General features: G+C 35.3%; 1 protein-coding gene across 5 annotated transcripts in view; it reads right to left on the bottom strand.

Annotated features, from left to right (window-relative positions):
• Positions 1 to 19,442, bottom strand: part of LOC150109825 (uncharacterized) — a 441,768-nt gene that overhangs the window by 119,834 nt on the left and 302,492 nt on the right. For 3 of the 5 annotated variants that reach the window (XM_090414208.1, XM_090414244.1, XM_090414478.1), the window contains one exon: positions 2,805 to 2,855. The exons of the other annotated variants lie outside the window; for them this stretch is intronic. In XM_090414208.1, the coding sequence (XP_090270334.1) occupies positions 2,805 to 2,855 (51 nt within the window). The remainder of the gene's footprint in view (positions 1 to 2,804; positions 2,856 to 19,442) is intronic. 5 annotated transcript variants of the gene reach the window in all.

Below are 19,442 nucleotides of genomic sequence, written 5' to 3'. Positions count from 1 at the left end.
CATTGGCAAGTGCCAGACCAGAAAGATACTGACACTGAATTAACGCAATAGTCATATTCAGGGTGATCCAAAAGTCGCAGACATCAAAGATGAAGCTAAGCAGTATCAAAGTGTTTCAATTCTAATTATTCGTTTTGCCTATAGATGGCACCCTAGGATTATTGGCTACTATCATGAAATCTATCTGACACGTGTCAGATATTATTGCAGAGGAAAACATAATGCTTTCTCAGGAGCAACAAGTTATTTTGCCTGCTGTTCTTAGGCAAATATTGTGGAGGAGTTTCATCAGAAGTACCCCGACTCTGTTCCTCAAAATTCGACAATTATGAGATTAATCAGACACTTTTGGGAAACTGGATCAGTTGGACAAACAGCAGCATGGAATACCTTCCATTTTGACTGAGGCTAAAGTGACTGGTACACAATGTGTTACAATGATCACCTTCAAACCGTGTCTTGGAAAACTCTCTGCACAAACATGTATGTCAGATGACAGTACTTAGAGAGCATCCAAACAATTAAAGCGTCATTCATACTGTGTTCACTCAGTTCGGGAATTGAAGACACAGATAAGGAAAAAATGTGTCGTGTACTGTAGGTGGTTAGGTTTCATTGATTTTTTGAAGAAAATTAGTTCATGAGCTGGAAAATGTTTTCTTCAGTGCTGAATAGCCAAAATAATAGAATTTGGTCATCGTAAAAGCCTCATGTTTTCCATGAAATGCCCTTGCATTCTCTGAAAATTGAAGTGTGGTGAGCAGTATCATGTCAATGCATTGTGACCCCATTTTCTTTGAGACAACATTGAACAGTGCACTGTACCAAGATATCATCACTCAGTTCGTGGCTCTCCTTGAGAGTGAAGAACATGATTGCTGTTTTCAACAAGACGTGTCACTTGCCATACATAATTTTTGCAAGTTTTTTGGTGATAGACTGATTTCTACAGGACTTTACTCCCCTAAGTCTCTAGATTTGTCAGATCGAGATTTCTTCTTATGGGGGTTACCTGAAAGGTAAGGTGTATAAAAATAATCCTCACAAAATCGATGAATTGAAGCAATTAGGGCAGCCAGTAATTCCATGTTTCGAAAAGTTGCCTCCAATTCAATAAAAAGATCACACGACTGCATTCAAAAACAAGGCAGCCAAGTTGAACACATGCTTTTTAATGTTTTTATTTTTGCCCTTTGAAAAGATACAGTGTAGCAGTCTAGTTCTATAAAGTTGGTCACTAATACTGAAAAATTCAAGTTTATTTTATGATGTGTGAGACTTTTGGATCACCCTGTATTTTTCTTATATAAGCAAAAAGATGCATTACCTTATTATTAAAATACTCTCTTCTAACTTAAATCAGAAATTTCAAGTCTGGCTAGGGAGCTCTGCCTTATTGCCTTATGAGTAAACATCTCTCTCTCCTGAAATGTGATTTTTTTTTGCAAGCACCCATGCTTTTTTCCATCAAGCATCATGATTTCTAGGGATATGAAACTATAAACTGTAAGAGAGTAAATTGTTATTGGCATGCACTAGGTTTCAAATAGATTACTTTAGAATTTCTTTGTTCATTTCTGAAAATTATCTCTCCCCTCCTATTAGATAATACAGAAAGTTATTGACAAACCTCAGTAAAGGATTTTAAAGTGCTGAAACAGTAGTAGCTCCTTAATTACTGCAGAGCTGCACTCAGAGTTAGGGAATGGTCCTAAGTCCAAACTCAGCTCGCTGTACTGAGTGTGTGTAGACAGCAACAGTAGATATCAAATTTTTGAGCTTAAAAAAAAAGCTGCTACCTAATTTCCTTAAAGTGAAAATAATAATAATTGTCCATATTGATTTTACATTTCTGTCAAAAGTGCTAAATACTAACTCGTTTGTATACTACTGAGAGATCAAATTCCATTATGCATGGATGTTAGAAAAAACTATTAGCAATCAGCACAAATATTGCTGTGCTATATATCATTTCACTGTTTATATATGCATATAATATATATATATATATTTACTATCCACATAGTACAGTATTTTCCAATTTTTTATAATGCACTAATTCAGTGGTTCTCAAACTTTCTTCACATCAAATCCATTCTTCGAAATAATATTTATGTGAAGCATTATATTTGGTTGCAGAATTAAAATACTGCGCTATATATTTTTTCTTTCAAATACAGGTTTTCATTAAGATGATTTACAGCACACAAGAGGAGGATAAAAAAATTAATTAAATTAAAAAAAAAAAAGGAAATAATGAAAATCAGCGTTTCGCACTGTCTGATGACTAATATCACAATGAAAGTGAACAGAAATGGCACAAATAAGAAATATCAGAACCTCAGCTTTGATCTTGGCAATGAAATCTTATATAATGAATTGCTTGGTGTTTATAAATAGTCAATTATTATTAATTTTTAAACCCAAATTTAAGTTGTTTTCAAATTTTCCCTGGAAACATTTCCTACTCTTCCAGGTCTAATCCTGCTGAGGAATTTCTGTCTTACAACATCCAGTTTGAGAACCACTGCTCAAATTATTATGTTAACTGAAGTGCTGTTGCAATAACAAGGCAGCTCCAATTTCAGATGAGAAATGAACAACTTTTGCTTATAGCAAGTTATGCTTCAAAATGAGAGGTGTCATGTTATTTTATATGCCTAAATGTTATTACAGGTGCGCTTCAATTTGCCTCCATATGTTAAATTAAATTTTTATAAACAAGCCTGCAATTAAAAATTGGAACTGCATCATTATTGGTCCAAATATGAAAATTTAGAGTAAATATGGCATAATTTACATACTTAAAAAATATTCTTCCTTTTTTAATTTGATTATCTTTACTGTTTTTCTTTCTGAAAGCATATAAGTTGGCAGAACATGTAAAAAAAAATTAATAAAATTAATGAAACTCAAGGAGTAATAAAAATTCAACAAACTTCACTGAATACATAAAATAATTTAAATAAAAAAAAAATTAACCAGGCTTAAATAGCCAGCTAATATTTCAGCACTCGCACCTAATTAACATCATTGGAAAGCATTTCACTTAATGCACCATTACAGAAATTTATGAGTCTTTTTCTTTTATTAGTAGAAGTTGCAAGATAACTGATGGAAATAAAAATTTTGTACTGACATTTTAACTTCTGTAGACAACAAACTATCAACACTGATAGTATGCACTTCAGAAAACTGAAGAATTATTTTCCATATATTAAAAAAAATACTTTTTTGCTATGGTATTTTTTTTTTAAAAATGAAATGCTAAGGTGTTATCTTATTTATTTCTCTTAAGATGAAGTGTGAACTAAGCTTTTTCATACTCCTACTTATGAAATACACTGAGATACTGTAACTGACAACATATCAGCCACTCAAATTGTCATGATACCCACCATCACCCAAAACACACAGAATGTCTCATTAAAATTGCAATACCACTGAAATGACATGGATTTGAAGTGTAAGATGGCTGATATGCTGTAGCCACAATGGCCAGTTAGTTGAGTGGCTAATCATATTTACATTTACAGAAAATAGACTATGCATGTAAGAAGCAATTAAAATTATTTTAAACTAACAAATAAACAAAAATTTCATATCAGCATCACTAGAATAATGTGAAAAAACACTGGTGATAAGAAACCTGAATAATGTCAGACTACAGATGGAACAGCAACAAGCAAAAATCTGGATATCAGACTGATGCTCGAAACTGAAATGCTAGTTTATTACATACCTCCAAAAATTTAGAAATCAATTTCAGAAATGCTTAATCAAAAGACAGAGTTCCCAATCTCTTCCTGTCAGAGCTGTTTTTTTTTTTTTTAAATTTACATACGAAGTACTATATTTATCTATTTATATTTACATAAATTTAAATTTTTTATTCTACTGTTTAAATAATATGCCTAACTAAAATAATCTTGCATAAATCAAAATTATTATACTCGCTAGCTAAAACTTGCATAAATCAAAATTATTATTTGTGACCATTCACAATAAAACTTAAGGCCACCTGGAGTAAGAATGGCAGGAACTTCAAATCATCCAAATTCCTACTTATTACTTAATTTATGTGCACAGGAATAAAATAGAGAATCCAGAGGGAAATTAACAGAGAATTGAAAAAAAATAAAATAAAATAAAATAAATAAATAAACAAAGATGTGAATGTTGCAGAATATTTGTGAAGGGTATCCAAAAAAAGTTGAAGAACACTCTCATCTTTTCTCATCATTCCCCGCGAAAATGAGTATGTTATCTTCGTTCCTCATCTCTTTAGCATTCTCCACAAAACTTCACATTTAAAAAAAAAAGAATGCATTATCTTCTTTCTAAGAAGAGGAAACAGAAAAAAAAAAAAAAAAAATACAAATGTTTACTCAAACAGCTTGTTCTCAAAGGGTATTCAAGGTAAACTATCCAAAGAATCCTAATCCTCCTCACACTGCCAAATCTTGATATTCATTATACCCTGCTTGGAAAAAAAAAGCTCAATGGACACCTCGCATGGGAAGGTGCATCGAGCCATGTGTTTGTAGCCAGTATGCTCTCAAGTCAGTGAAAATGTGTCCAGGCAAGAGGAGAACTGATGGAGCTTGAAAGAGGTATTGAGATAGGATGCCTTGTTGAGGACCTATTTGTTTGGCAAACTGGGTCATCCCAGGGAGTCAACTGCAAGTGCTACCTTCAGTAAATGACTGCCACACTCACCAAACATGACCATAGGGTGCTATGAAGCACCCTATGGTCATGTTTGATGAGTAAAGTGCCTTTCATCAGTTGACACAGTGAATGCAGAGTTCCGGATACCAACTGCAACACGAATCTGCACAAAATAACACTACATCTACCGAGCAGTTGAACACACAAATAACACTACATCCTCTACTGAGCAGATGGACAGGGATGTGGCAGATACCTAGTGAATGTCTCTTACCACAATGCATAACCTCAACTATGAAATTCCAAAGTGGTGATGTGATAGTATTGTCCTGTTTTTATCTGGTTTGGCTTCGGACCTCTCTTTGTACTTCCATGAACATTGCACTCCGAGAGGTATCTGAATATTTTGGACAATGCAATGCTTCCTTTGTTGCATTTCTATGGAAGTGACCATTGTCTCTTTCAGCAAGACAATGTACTATATCAACAAGGCTGCTACTAACAGCATGGTTTTGTGGGTATTAACGTCACCATACTTGACTGGCCTCCAGAGAGCCCTGATCTCAATTCTACTGAACATCTGTGGGATGAACTGGAATAATAAGTAAGGTTAAGGGTTGTATACCCCACAACAATCAAGGACATGGCTACAGGCCCAAAATTCCCATTGATGACTATCATATGTTTATGGGAAGTATGCATCAGTAGGATTGCTGCATCATTCCTAGTGAAAGGTGATCGTCTGACAAAGTATTAAGGTGGGCACAATGGGCTGTTTGTTCCTCACACTAAGGTGTCTGTTGACTTCCCAAATGGTGTAGGGACTCTCGTTCCACCCTATCATTAGCACTCTATCCATTAAAATTGCCAACCTCTTTAAATTTCAAATCAGAGTTATCTTTAAATCTACTTTTACCAGATGCAGCATTGTTTTTTTCTTCAGTAATCCTGTATATAAACACCAATGTGTTTAAGGAATTGCTCGTTCGTGTGGTATTCCTACTACATAAGTCAGACTTGAAGTTTCAAAATAAGAAAGTTCATCCTAGCAATGTGGTTTATAAGAGGGGAGGGCGGTTTTACTACTACTCTTTACTATTCTTCTAACACATTCACTAATAATAACAAGTATCAAATGAAACAAACCTCTGTGACATATCTGGAAAGAAACTTTCTTGCTTGCCATATCAAAGAATCTAGCACTGTCATTCATATGGTCTCTCAACAAAATCCAAGAGTTTATCCTAAAAGATATCTGGAAACCATGGATTAGATCACCTTACATACTTCATTTGAACTTTTTTTGGTATCTCCAAACAGATGACACATGCCATACTTTGTTTCCTTGTGTTTCAAATGCTAAAACTATAATTGATTCTCTCATTTTTTTTCAAAATAATTATTTGTTTTTTGTTATCATCTTTAAGGTATCATATTTTGGAAATCTACAGAAAAATAACAGAATATTCTAACATATAATAATAGACATAAAAAAGGGTGTAGGTTTTATAGTGCATGATAAATCCTTATCGATAGTTATGCACCTGCAAACGAGGCATGAAATGTCATCCAAGTAATATCAGCTGATAAAATTCATTTAGAAATTTGTAACATTTTAAATAATATCAAAGCCACATGTAGCAATCTCAACAAAAAGGAACTAGCAGCCATCAAGTCATTAAAAGCTATTAAGGATATTATTATACCAAAGGTTGACAAGTGAATCAATGAGGCTCTAATAGTAATGCTTATCAATGTGAACTATCATCCAGTTAACAGGATTAAGAAGAAAACTGTTAAATTATTTAAAGTGTCACTTCTTGGTGGCCATCAGAAACTGCTAAAAGGCTGTCACCACATCAGGCATGTTCACCCAGAATTTATGGTGTTAACAAGGTTTACAAACAGAATGTTCCTATTCAGCCAATAGAGGAAGGTATAGATAGCCCTAACTATTACCTAACCAAGAAATTAGCGTCAACACTCAGAGTCGGTAGTTCATTACCCCCTCCTATATAAAGAATGAACATGCACAGCACTTCATGAATAAAACTAAAACCAATGCTCAGTAAAGATGATTTATTAGTCAGTTTTGACCTTTCTATCCTTGACACAAATGTCTCAATCAGTGACATAATTCTTCTCTTGCAGAACAAATCACTGCTCAATATTATGGCTCTCTTTGCCCTTAAATAGTGCTCATCTGGTTACTTTATATGGCAAAATAATTTTTATCCACAATAAAAAGGTACAGCCATGTGTGCCCCCCCCCCCCCCCCCGAGGCTAACCCTTATATAGAAGCTTTTGCACACTGTGCTCTAGATTCCTTTATTCCTTTACTTTAAAACCTACAGTTGGGCTTAGATGGGCTGATAATGTTTTCATTATCTGGCCACATGGCTGCCAAACTTTAAAACACACTTTCCTAAGCAACCTGAACAAACAACATGATCTGATAAATTTATCACTGAAATTGAAAATTAAAACTCATTTCCTTTCCTCAATACACTGGTCACACGTTTCTTCATGCAATCTATCTTTTACTGTCTACTGCAAACCTACACATGCCAGCCGAAATATACTACATGCTAACTCTTATGCCCACCCTTCACAAAAAATTGACGTCATTAGCACCCTCAAAAAACGAGGAGCTATAACAATTTGCTTTAATGAGCAAGCTGTAAGAATCACAATTACAAATTACTAGCAATATGTTTATAAAGTTTATAAACATATAGCTATAGTATTTTTTTGCTACAGCAAAAATACCATTAATAAATTCTTCATAAAACTAACTTAAAAATGCAAACAATATATATTACAAGATCGGCCCATGGAAGCAACCATAGCCCCCCCCCCCCCCCCCAAGCAATTCTCAGTTTGAATCTAGTTGACAGACTAGAGGAAATTTTACTAATGCTTTCTTTGACTGGTTCCTGAGTTAGTCTTTTACCTGACCTGCACATATTTTCTTCCAGAAATTCGTTTACCCCCCCTTCCACCCCAAAAAAAGTTTACCCCTGTAAACTCAACTAAATTGAATGTAGAAAAGACAGTGACACTGTCTGCTGTTTATAATTAACAAACCCTCATTTTGGGACTCTAAAGGGAGGGTCTGCTAATTCTGGAGATAATTTCAGCTTTTATTTCATGTACAGACAACTATCAATATTGTTTTTGTTCTAGTTTATCTGCGAGTAACATCTAGCTTAATTTATCTCTTAGTAATTTCTAACCAAAAAGATGACAGAAGTCTAGATCTGATGAGGTAAGGTCTTATCCCCCCCCCCCCCAACCAGAAGTCAGGCCAGCAGTGATAATGGTTGACCAAATTAATCTAATTCTAGCATGCTACATGGATTATAACATAGCATGTTTCTTTGTATAAGTGTAAATTCTAGATTATATCCTCGAGATGAAGGTCAAAACATCAAATGATTATTTTAGTTTATATTCAAGTTTTACTATAACAGAGTAGCTGTCTCCATAATTTTTTAAAATGAATGCTGATCATTGTCATCATCAGTGGTTCTAACAGGCACTTAAAGTGTCCACAACCTATCCAACTATTCTCGGACTTCACAATTGCAACCATAACTCAAGAATAAGTGGTTAGCCCTATGCCTTCCGGCATGTCCTATGTCTGTAGATGTGCGTGTTCATGGGGAGAGTTTGCCTGTTCTGGGGAACAAAAATTCCGAGTTTCTGGATAAAACCCTACCTCCATATGAGACCAGCTAACTCGCCTTTCATCAAAAGAGACCAGATAAAGGTTCCTCATGTCACTGATAGGAATCAAACCCATGTCTTTCCGACTAAAGGGCTTCATCTATATTGACTGTGCTATGGAGGCGAATGCTGATCATTCCGTAATTATGAAAGCAAGGATACTGCATTCGATAGTTTATCTTATAATCTAACATCTAGAGAATACAGAGATAAATCATCCTGAAATATAAGAATGCAGAATTCTAGAAATTCAGATACTACCTAACCATTACAGCCTGAAATGAATGTATGGAGTTCTTTGCAACTAGAGGCAATCTGTTTAACTCATATTCAGACCCAAGGCAGGATAGGACAGGCATTTCCTTATTCAAGATAACTTTTGAAAAATAAATGAATCTGTCTTTAATAAAGTCATTATTAAGGTCCAAGTTTGAGAATATTTTAGCAGAGAAGAGGGTAAAATTCTTGAATATTATGAAGAAGAAAATTAACGGACCCAGTCAATTTGTTTATTGCTCATACGTATAATTCTTTGATTTCATTAAGTTTTTCCAATTAAAAAAATAGTGAGTTCCATAATGATTGGGAATGCTGAATTATACTAGTCTAAACATTGCTGAAGCAACTTTCTCAGAAGGTCTATAGTGGTCTAGTACATCTGTGCAAAGAGCCCAGGTATACCTTCAGTAAGGGTGTCCAGGAAGCTCTTTTGTAATTAGATACAATGGTCTTGTAACTTTCAGAATTTATTCTGCTTCAGGTCCTCACAACAGAATATCAAAACAAAAATGTTCTGTGAAACAATAGGAATGTTTCATATTGTTTCAGAGAAACAATTTATTATTCTTCGTCCAACAAGTAAAATAATTTTTATTTGGTAAAAATGAGTTCTGAGAAGTTTTAGGTAAACTGTTTGATGATTTAACTCAACAATTTCAAAGAAAGAACTTCAGATGAATCATTAAGCAAGTTACTAGATCTAGCAAAATTATCTGTATGGCAGGGTATGGTTAAATATGCTCTTCAAATTAATTTCTTTATCTAAGTATTGAATACCATCCTTTAATTTATCCTTTAAAAATGAGAAAATTGCCAAGTAAAACAGAAGTACATATTTAAATACTGAGACATAAGGATAAAATTATAATGACACATTAGGAAAAATGGCTAAAAAACTTAACAATTCTACAAATATTAATTAAATTTTGTAGCATGTCATTCCTTTACTTTATCATTTTATCAATACAGAAGAATGTATCAGAGAATACATTGAAATATAATTCTGTACGTTTAGCACCTATTCGAGTTTAAATATTCTGAGCCTACCAGATCCATAGGCAAATTATCATCTAGACACATCTACAAGATGTGTCTAAATCCATACATACATACAACATAATTTTCATGACAACAAATATTTATTAAAGGTTTAACTTACAACCAGGAGATTAGATTAATTTTAATGCATTTTACAATTAATATGCCACTCATTTTTCTTTTTAACAAATATCAATTTCAATTCATGTCAAGAAAAGAAACCAAAATCATCATTCTATTGGTTTTCTTTAACTGGTAATTAGCTTACGGAATTAACAACGCATATGAAGGATATTAATTAAAGGCAACTTTAATGAATAACTTCTATATTTCAGCAACATCACGTTGCCATCTTCAGGAACAGAAAAATATGGTATGTGCATGCAGGCACTAACAAAAGCAAATGAGGAAGAAGGCAAGAAACTAATATTGTTCCTAAAGTACTAATGGTGCCCTCTGGCAGGGCACCATTAGGACTTTAGGAACATGATTTTGTTGTCTTGGCCGTTGGGCTGAAGTTCTCATAATGTAAGTCTCCCAAATTTGGGGTAGTTTCATGCACCCAAATTTGTTGAGGTTTGGAATGTTTTCTAGAGCTGCTGATGATTCCTTGAATAATCTTTCGTACTTAAACTTGCTGCGGTGTATTATTTTAGTTTTCTTCCAATGAATTCTATGGTGGGTATCTAAGGCATGGTCTGCCAGCCCAGAGCGGCTGTACTGGTGAAACCGGATGTAGTCTTTGTGTTCTGAAATCCTGATATTTGCACTCCTGCCTGTTTGGCAGGAGTAAGACAATTTGCAGCTGCAAGGGACCTGGTATACACCAGGTAGGTCTAGGGGAAGTGTTTGGTCTTTGGTAGAGCAGATAAGGGATGCTAACTTTTTATATGGTCTGTAACAAGAAGTAAGGTCACATTTTTTGAGGATATTGTTTATTTTCTCAGAGGTGCCCTGGATGTAGGGGATGGCGATAGATTTGGTGTAATCTTTATTGTGGAGGGGGGGCTGTGGTTTACTGGTTTTAGTATTTTTTTTGGGGTTATAGCCATTGGCTAAGAAAGTATTGTGGATGTGGTTTAGTTCAGTGGTTAGGGCCTTGTCATTTGAGCATATTAATTTTGCCCTGTTATATAGTGTTTTTATAACCCTATATTGTTGTGACGGGGGGGGGGGGGGAGATTGCTGGTGAATGTATCTGCCAGTATGGGTGGGTTTTCTGTAAACAGAGAAAACCAAAGATCCATCAAGCTGGCGAGTGATTAAAGTGTCTAGGGGTGTTGTTTTCCTCTTTTTCTAAGGTGAACTGGACTCTGGGGTGTAGGTTGTTTAAATGTGTTAGGAAGAAGTGGAGCGTATCTGAGCCATGTGGCCAAACAGAGAACACATCATCCACGTATTGAAGCCAAATAGTTGGTTTTTGTGAGGCGGAGTTTAAGGCTTTCTTTTCATTGGAAGAAAACTAAAATAATACACCACAGCAAGTTTAAGTATAAAAGATTATTCAAGGAATCATCAGCAGTTCTAAAAAACGTTCCATACCTCAACAAATTTGGGTGCATGAAACTACCCCAAATTTGGGAGACTTACATTATGAAAACTTCAGCCCAATGGCCAAGACAACAAAATTAGCCTGCACCAGAGGGCACCATTAGGACTTTAGGAACAATATTAGTTTCTTGCCTTCTTCCTCATTTGCTTTTGTTAGTGCCTGCATGCACATACCATATTTTTATATTCCTGAAGATGGCAACGTGACGTTGCCGAAATATAGAAGTTATTCATTAAAGTTGCGTTTAATTAATATCCTTCATATGCATTGTTAATTCCGTAAGCTAATTACCAGTTATGTATGACCAATGTATAAGCCTTGCTACTGGTTTTTTTAAATCATGCTTTAGTTTATTAAACTTTATATCAAATTTTTGTACTTGAGATCTACTCTCATTCATATTAGCTTGAAAATGTCCTTTGGTTTATGAAATTATTTTTTTTAATGTCAGAGCATAATTTAGGTGAATTTAGATGTAGAATGAATAAGTGATTCTTCCTTTTGGACAACTTCAAGAGATTTTTGACTATCAAGATTATTATCAGTGTTTATGAACTGAAATCTTTAAGAACAGTTTCAGTTCATTTCCAAGTTCATATAATATTTGACAAGAAATTATATTCGTGTTATCCAAGCATAAGCATCATGAAGTAACTTGACTAATCTACTTGTATACAGAGGCTGCTGACTTGACGTCAATTGTCTTGGTATCCCAAAATATCACTACTCAGACCAGTTTCAACATTTACTGAGGTCTCATCAGTGCCAGATCCGAGAAAGTACAAACGTTTAATCAATGCAGAAGTCATATATTTTCTATATCCAAATAAAAAAAAGTATCATCTTGTTGTTACTAAATACTATTATTATCATTATTATTATAATAATAATATCTTTGGGTTACGACAGATGATGGAAAAGTTTTGAGAGAAGCAACGGGAGCTACATCTGGTATTTATTGATCTGGAGAAAGCATATGACAGAGTGCCAAGGCAAGAAGTCTGGAGGTGTCTGAGAGAAAAGAAGGTACTGGAGAAATATGTCAGGCTGGTACAGGAGATGTACAGAAATGTGAAGACAATAGTTCGGACCTGCCTGGGAGAGACAAAGTTTTCCAGTGACAGTTGGCTTGTGTCAAGGGTCAGCATTAAGTCTGTTCCTGTTTAATATTATGATGGAGGTGGTGATGGAGGAGGTGAGAGAAGACGTGACTTGGACTATGTTGTATGCAGATGACATCGTGCTGTGTGCAGAATCAAGAGAAGAAATGGCAGCTAAACTGGAAAGTTGGAGGAAAGTACTGGAAGAGAGAGAGGTATGACTGAGCAGAAGTAAGACAGAGTACATGTGTTGCAAAGTGGATGGCAGCCAGGAGAACAGATCTGCAGCTGGAAGGAAATGTCATCAGGAAGGTCAGTGACTTTAGATACTTAGGTTCAACAATCGAAGAGGATGGTAAGGCTGAGAAGGAAGTGGGACGCATGATACGAGCAGGATGGAGGAACTAGAGAGAGAGATTTACCAAGTTACTATACTTGGCAAATTTTCATTCATTTAGGAAATGAATGAAAATTTGTCAAGTATAGTAACTATATAATGTTAATCTTTACTACAGACTGTAGAATTTTCAAAATAGATATTATTACTAAACTATAATAGTAATTCTTATGAAAGTTTTTTAAGCTACAAAATTGGTAGATGCTTGAAGAACAGCATTAATTTTAAAATTTAAGAATAATATCAGATGGTTCAATGTTTAAAAGTATTGTGATTTAGAAATTTTTAAAAAATTTAGAACTTTGGTAAGATTTTATGATTTGGTGAATCAAACTTTTGTACATTTATATACAAAAATTTATATATTTTTGTATATTTATAAATGATACTGGCTGTGAATTTTGAAAAGAAGAGATGGAGGGAGATGGTGGAGGAGGACTTGAGGATGAAGAACTTTGATGTGGCTACAGCCCAAGACAGGAGGTTGTGGAGGACACTCACTACAAACAGCAACCCTACTTAAGTGGGAAAAGATGCAGAAGTAGAAGAAGAATTAAATTAATGGAAAATACCTCTTTTCAAAATTCACAGCCAGTATCATTTATAAATATACAAAAATATATAAATTTTTGTATATAAATGTACAAAAGTTTGATTCACCAAATCATAAAATCTTACCAAAGTTCTAAATTTTTTAAAAATTTCTAAATCACAATACTTTTAAACATTGAACCATCTGATATTATTCTTAAATTTTAAAATTAATGCTGTTCTTCAAGCATCTACCAATTTTGTAGCTTAAAAAACTTTCATAAGAATTACTATTATAGTTTAGTAATAATATCATCTATTTTGAAAATTCTACAGTCTGTAGTAAAGATTAACATTATATAGTTACTATACTTGGCAAATTTTCATTCATTTCCTAAAACAAAATAAATATGCTAATACTTTTTATTCCCTAAAGATTTAAAAGGTACTCTGGAGTTACTGTGTATTCCATTATTGGTGATTATGAGGTGATAGTTTCTCTAGGAGTTTCCTTGGTATCACCTCTAGGTATGGCTCCCATTAATGAGACCTCAATAAAGGCTGAAACTGGTCTGAACCTTCCCATAATGCATTGCATTATGGGATACTAAGGCAAGTGATGTGAAGTCATTAGCCTCTATACACAGGTAGCACAGGTGTGAAGATATTTCATGTTGCTTACACTCGGATAAAGGATAAACCAAGAACATAAAATTTCTTGGCATCTTCAATTTGCTCATTATTATTTTACCTTTCAGTCCAGATCCGTACACTTACCAGGAGATTTCCCAAAACACCACCAACAGTCAGATTAACAAATCTGATTCCTTACTCAACAAAGTGATCAGATGGGGTGAAGACACTATAAAAAAAAAATTGAAGATCCATTTTGATAGAAATCCAGGTTTTTATCATCATCATCATCAAATTCCTGCCATGTACCCTCAAGGGGTGTACAGGATATGACAGTACTACATGAAAAATTTACATCATTACTAACTTCTTATCTACAATTTTCCTCCAAATCAGTCTGTTACTTGTCAAGACTCCAACATTATCAGATCTTATATTTCTATTGCCTAAGGCACTTTGTACCGTATCAATCCACCTATATCTTGGTCTTCCTCTGGGTCGTTTTCTTGCCAACCTGTCAGAGATCACTTGTTTTGCTAATCTTTCCTCTCCCATTCTATTTAAGTGACCATACCACCTGAGATTAGCTCTGCTAACGCATTTCTGGATGCTGACAATGTCAAGTTCTTTCCTAATATCCTCATTTTTAATATGATATTGCCATTGATGCCATCTGTTCACGCCTCTAATCTTTCTCAGGACTCTCATATCTGCGGTCTCTAGTCTTTGGTCAAGTGTTTTACTTCTGGCCCAGCTCTCAGATCCATAAGTTAAAACTGGTTTGAACACTGTCTTGTATACAGCTAATTTAGTGTTCCGACTAATTTCTCTCTTATTCCATATGAATTTATTCAATTGACTTCCCACCATACCAGCTTTGCTGATTCTGTTGGCTATTTCTATATTTAATTTACTTGTTCCACAGGTTCTCCATTCACAACACAGTTGACATTTTCAATGATTCTGCCTATTTTCATTGTTTTTGTCTTTTTATTGCTGACCGTCATACCACATCTATTACAACAGCTATTCAATTTAGTCAGAGAATCTTGTAGACTTGTAGCGGATTTATTTAGAAGTATAACATCATCCGCATAAAGCAAAGAGCTGACATTAACATCTCCAATTTTGATACCAGGTTTAATACCACTTTCCTTCATAATGTGATCCATATAGATAATGAATAACAGAGGGGATAATGTACATCCTTGTCTCACACCAGATTTAACATTAAACCATCTTCCTGTACTTCCTTCAGTTCTAACTGCTGACTTACAACTCAAATAAAGACTAAGTATTGCTTGATATAATGCCCCATTGACACCATATAACTGCAGCGTATTGAATAGCTTCTCTCTTGGCACCTTGTCATATGCCTTTTCCAAATCAACAAAACTTAAATACAGATCTTTGTTATATTCCCATGATTTCTCGACTATTTGTCGTAAAGTGAAGATCTGATCCTGACAGCCTCTATTTGGCCTGAATCCAGCTTGTTCTTCATCAAGCTTTTCTTCCACAATTCTTCTCGACCGTTTCTCAAGTATACTTGCATAGATCTTGCCAGGAACACTCAGTAGGGAAACACCTCTGTAATTCTCACATTCAGTTTTATTTCCCTTTTTATATACGTGTACTATGAGAGCTCTACTCCAATCATCGGGAATTCGTCCCTAAGTCCAGGCTTTATGAACTATGCAGTGCAGCCACTGTAAGACTTTTATACCACCATAGTTCAGCATTTCTGGTCGAATATCATCTACTCCTGCTGCCTTTCCACATTTCAAGCCTTTGATGGCTTTTATACCTATTAAATATATACCTACCAGGTTTTTATACCTATTAAAAATATGAAGAAGAAATTCCACTCAGCCCAGTAGTGGATTGCACAGACTTGCCCACCTACTGTTTAGTAAACTTCCTAGGCCATCTTTTAAGCTCCTGTATTGTTCACACACAAGCCTCTATATAGAATTCATCAGATTGTTTGACAAAAATAAAAAATCATAATCCTTCAGCCTACCCTCTCAAACTGTTATCCGAGGAGTTCCTCCAGTCGTAGTTGAACTATTTGACTTTGTCATGTACTCAGCCTGTTTCATCTGCAGGAACAATTCTACAAACAATTGGAAGGAATTGCCATGGAAAGCCTTTTGTCACCTGCAATTGCTAATTTCTACTTAGAGCATCTTGAAGAATCCCAGTTCTCTTCAATATAACCCCAATTTCTTTTTGGGTTTGATATGTAGATGATGTATTTGCCATCTGTCCAGACTGAGAAGAATTTCTACTTACTTTTTAACCAAAATCAAAGCCTACATCCATGCATCAACTTCACTATGGAAAAAGAAAAGAATGGAAAAAAAATTAGCCTCCATTTCTGTTCTGGAACACTTGCTACATCTATTCACCATAAACAAATCTTCACATGCTACAGAAAGCAAGATTCAGCACATCATCTAACTTGAAAAATAGGCATCTTCAAATCTTTGCTAAACAGAACACATGTTATTTGCTCCAATTCCCAAACTTTCCAACAAAAACTGAACACCATCCATTGTATCTTATTACAGAATGGCTTCACCTCAGGAAAGTTTAAATGCATCTTGGCCTGTTACAAGCCCATCACCTAAAACCCTGAACTTGTATGGAAAGTTCCTATCTTATATATCATGGACATCTCTGAGATGATTGTTAAGATCTTGTTTTCACTATTAACAAAATTTCTTCTCAGTTACTATTCACAAAGATATCCCCTCCCCGATGTTTACCAAGTTCAGCACGGGTTGCTCTGCTTGTACTTTGGACAAACATTTTTTTTCCTCCAAAACATTTAAATATACCAAGTAATCATTTTCTATGCTAATGTTCTGTTTAGATTTCCAACAAGGACTAACTTTTTCTTTCTGTCAGATGCAGTCTCTAACATTTCAAAATATTTCTCCACTTCTTAGTAGCTTAGTAGATATCCCTCTGTGGGATCATAGGCACAAATAAGTCTCATTGTCCTATTCCTTATTCTGATATTTGTTCACATCATATTACTGTACTTTATACTACCTATCATTTAAGAAGATTATCCTCAATATTTAGTGCTGAATACCATAGGCACTCATTCTCCCTAAACAAATAAATTCTGTGTGATGATAATGCGTTCCCCCATTTTACGGTACCATCTAGTTCCCCCATATTTTATCTGGGCTCCGGAACCGGCATAGGCTGACGAATCAGACCTATGGCTGGATCAGTATCCCTGACTGTAATCCGTGTGTCCTCAGACCGGTTTGCCTGCTTGCGAGATGAAAAACACCAGATAAACTGGTGGAAAAAACCCTGCTGTCCATTCTCAAGACCGGCTAACTTGGCTATGGCTGAGGAAGATCCTTAAGCTCCTCACATCGTTGACAAGAATTGAACCTAGGACACTCCTTCCCCAGGCATATGGTTGTGAAGCGCAAAGCCACTAGGCTAACCACGCAGACACCCATTCTCCCTGATCATTATTGTTTGAATATATCATCCTATATTTGTTGCTTGGAAGTATTTACAGATTTTGTCTTCTTTGTTTTAGTAACACTTATTTGATCTGCTACTTACCTAATTCTTCTGCTAGTTCCATTTCTTTTCTGTTGATGCTTTTCATTAACTCTGCTGACGATGAGATGGGATCTGCTCCAGTAACTAACATTTTGCTATTTGCCCTGGTTCCCTGAACAAGAGGAGCCTTGTTTTAACCAGGTGATGCCCTGTACAGCATGGAATTCCATCATGTTGTACCAGCATTTCATTTTGGTTTAAGCAAATAAGAATATAATTTGGTTAGCTAAATCCCAAATTTCCAGTTTATCCATCATCGTTTATTCAATATCTAGGTGATGAGGTGCACCACAAGGTGAGGAGTGGACATTAGGTCTAAAGCCCTGCTTTATCCATCTTTTACTGTTAATCATCCTATAAATTGGTAATGGGGAGGGGAACAGTGTGGGTAGGGGTGGTAAAATTCTTTGTATTTGGTGGGAAGTGTAGCCATTAACCAAAAAATGTTTTTTATGTGAGTGAGTTTGTGTTGAGTGCATTGTTATCTGAGCAAATTCATTTTGCCCAGTGGACTAGGATTTTGAGAGTCCATGGTGTCCTAGTCATGTGGCCAAATTGCACATTATTCACATAGCAGAGCTACAAGACAACCAAAGGGATCACTGATCCTCACAATCTGCAGAAATCCCACACACACACAGGTAGATACATCCATCAACAGTTACATCAACCCCCCCCCCCCCCCCCCCAAGATTTAGGACTATAAAAACTCTAGTCCACTAGCAAAATTAATTTGCTCATATATTGATGCACTCAACACAGAACAAAAAATGAATTTTTTTGGCCAATGGTTATACCTCCCACCAAATACAAAGAATTTTAACATTACGTGCCCACACTGATCCCCCCCCCTCTCTCTCCCAAATAGATTACAGCAAATCTATCACTATCCCCTATATCTGTGACGTCTCAGAAAAGGTGGCCAAGATATTAAAAAAACACAATCCTGTGACCAACTATAAACATGGTGGAGACATTGAGAAGGATTTGACAAGAGACATACACCTATTTGCTAATGATAAAAAGATAGGCAGAGTAAGCAGGAATGCAACTGACATGGTACTTGCTTAATTATTTGAATAAGCTGATCTGTAGGCTTGTGAAAATGACTGTTAGTTCCATATTTATAAATGCAAAGATATGCACTTTGGTGTAATGAGATATACAAATATGATATTGCTTGGACAATACTAGAAGTTCAGGCTAGAGGTCTTGGAGTTCTAGTAGATAGGAAACTGAAATTCAAAAATTGTGAATATAACCTAGACTCTAGGTTATATTCATTACATTAGGTTATAATCATTACAATTATCCTCTAGGTCCTAGAGGATAATTGTAATGCTGAATGGAACACTGACATGTAAAGATAAAGTCATTTGACATCTTTAGATGGGTTTAACCTCCCTACCGGCCGATGTGGATGAAATAGTGACACCAAATTGCACTTCTTATCCATGTTATTCAATGGGTGTTAGAGCTTCGTATCCGGATTTAGCTGAACGTCTATAGATCGTGGTCAGTTGGGGGGGGGGGGGTAATACAACCTCATCTGTACTGTGTGCAGATTTGATCTGATATCCAAGGTGATGCAGATAGTGGAAAGAATGTGAAGGAGAGTATTAAAGATATTGGGGTTGTGGAATGTAGATTATTAGAAGTAATAGAGAAATTGTATGCTGCAGATACTGGCAAACAGGATAGAGAGAGGTGATGTGATTGTCTCAATCATAAATTACAAATTTCTAAAAGGGTATATAGCAGATTCAAGTAGATGGAATTTCATCTCTCATTCTCTATTGAATGAGGTTAAAGCTGATAGGTATCCATGGAAGGGGATGATTTTTCTCTCGTACAGTAGTGCACAGCATGCTTGGAATGACTTGCCTTTGAAGTTTGTGAGTGCAACTTGCAAAG

This window comes from Typopeltis vanoorti, chromosome 1 (genome assembly GCF_054136105.1).
Source record: "Typopeltis vanoorti isolate ZY-2024b chromosome 1, IOZ_Tvanoo_1.0, whole genome shotgun sequence".
In the NCBI taxonomy this organism is placed as follows: domain Eukaryota; kingdom Metazoa; phylum Arthropoda; class Arachnida; order Uropygi; family Thelyphonidae; genus Typopeltis; species Typopeltis vanoorti.
This window is presented reverse-complemented; position numbering and strand designations above follow the sequence as displayed.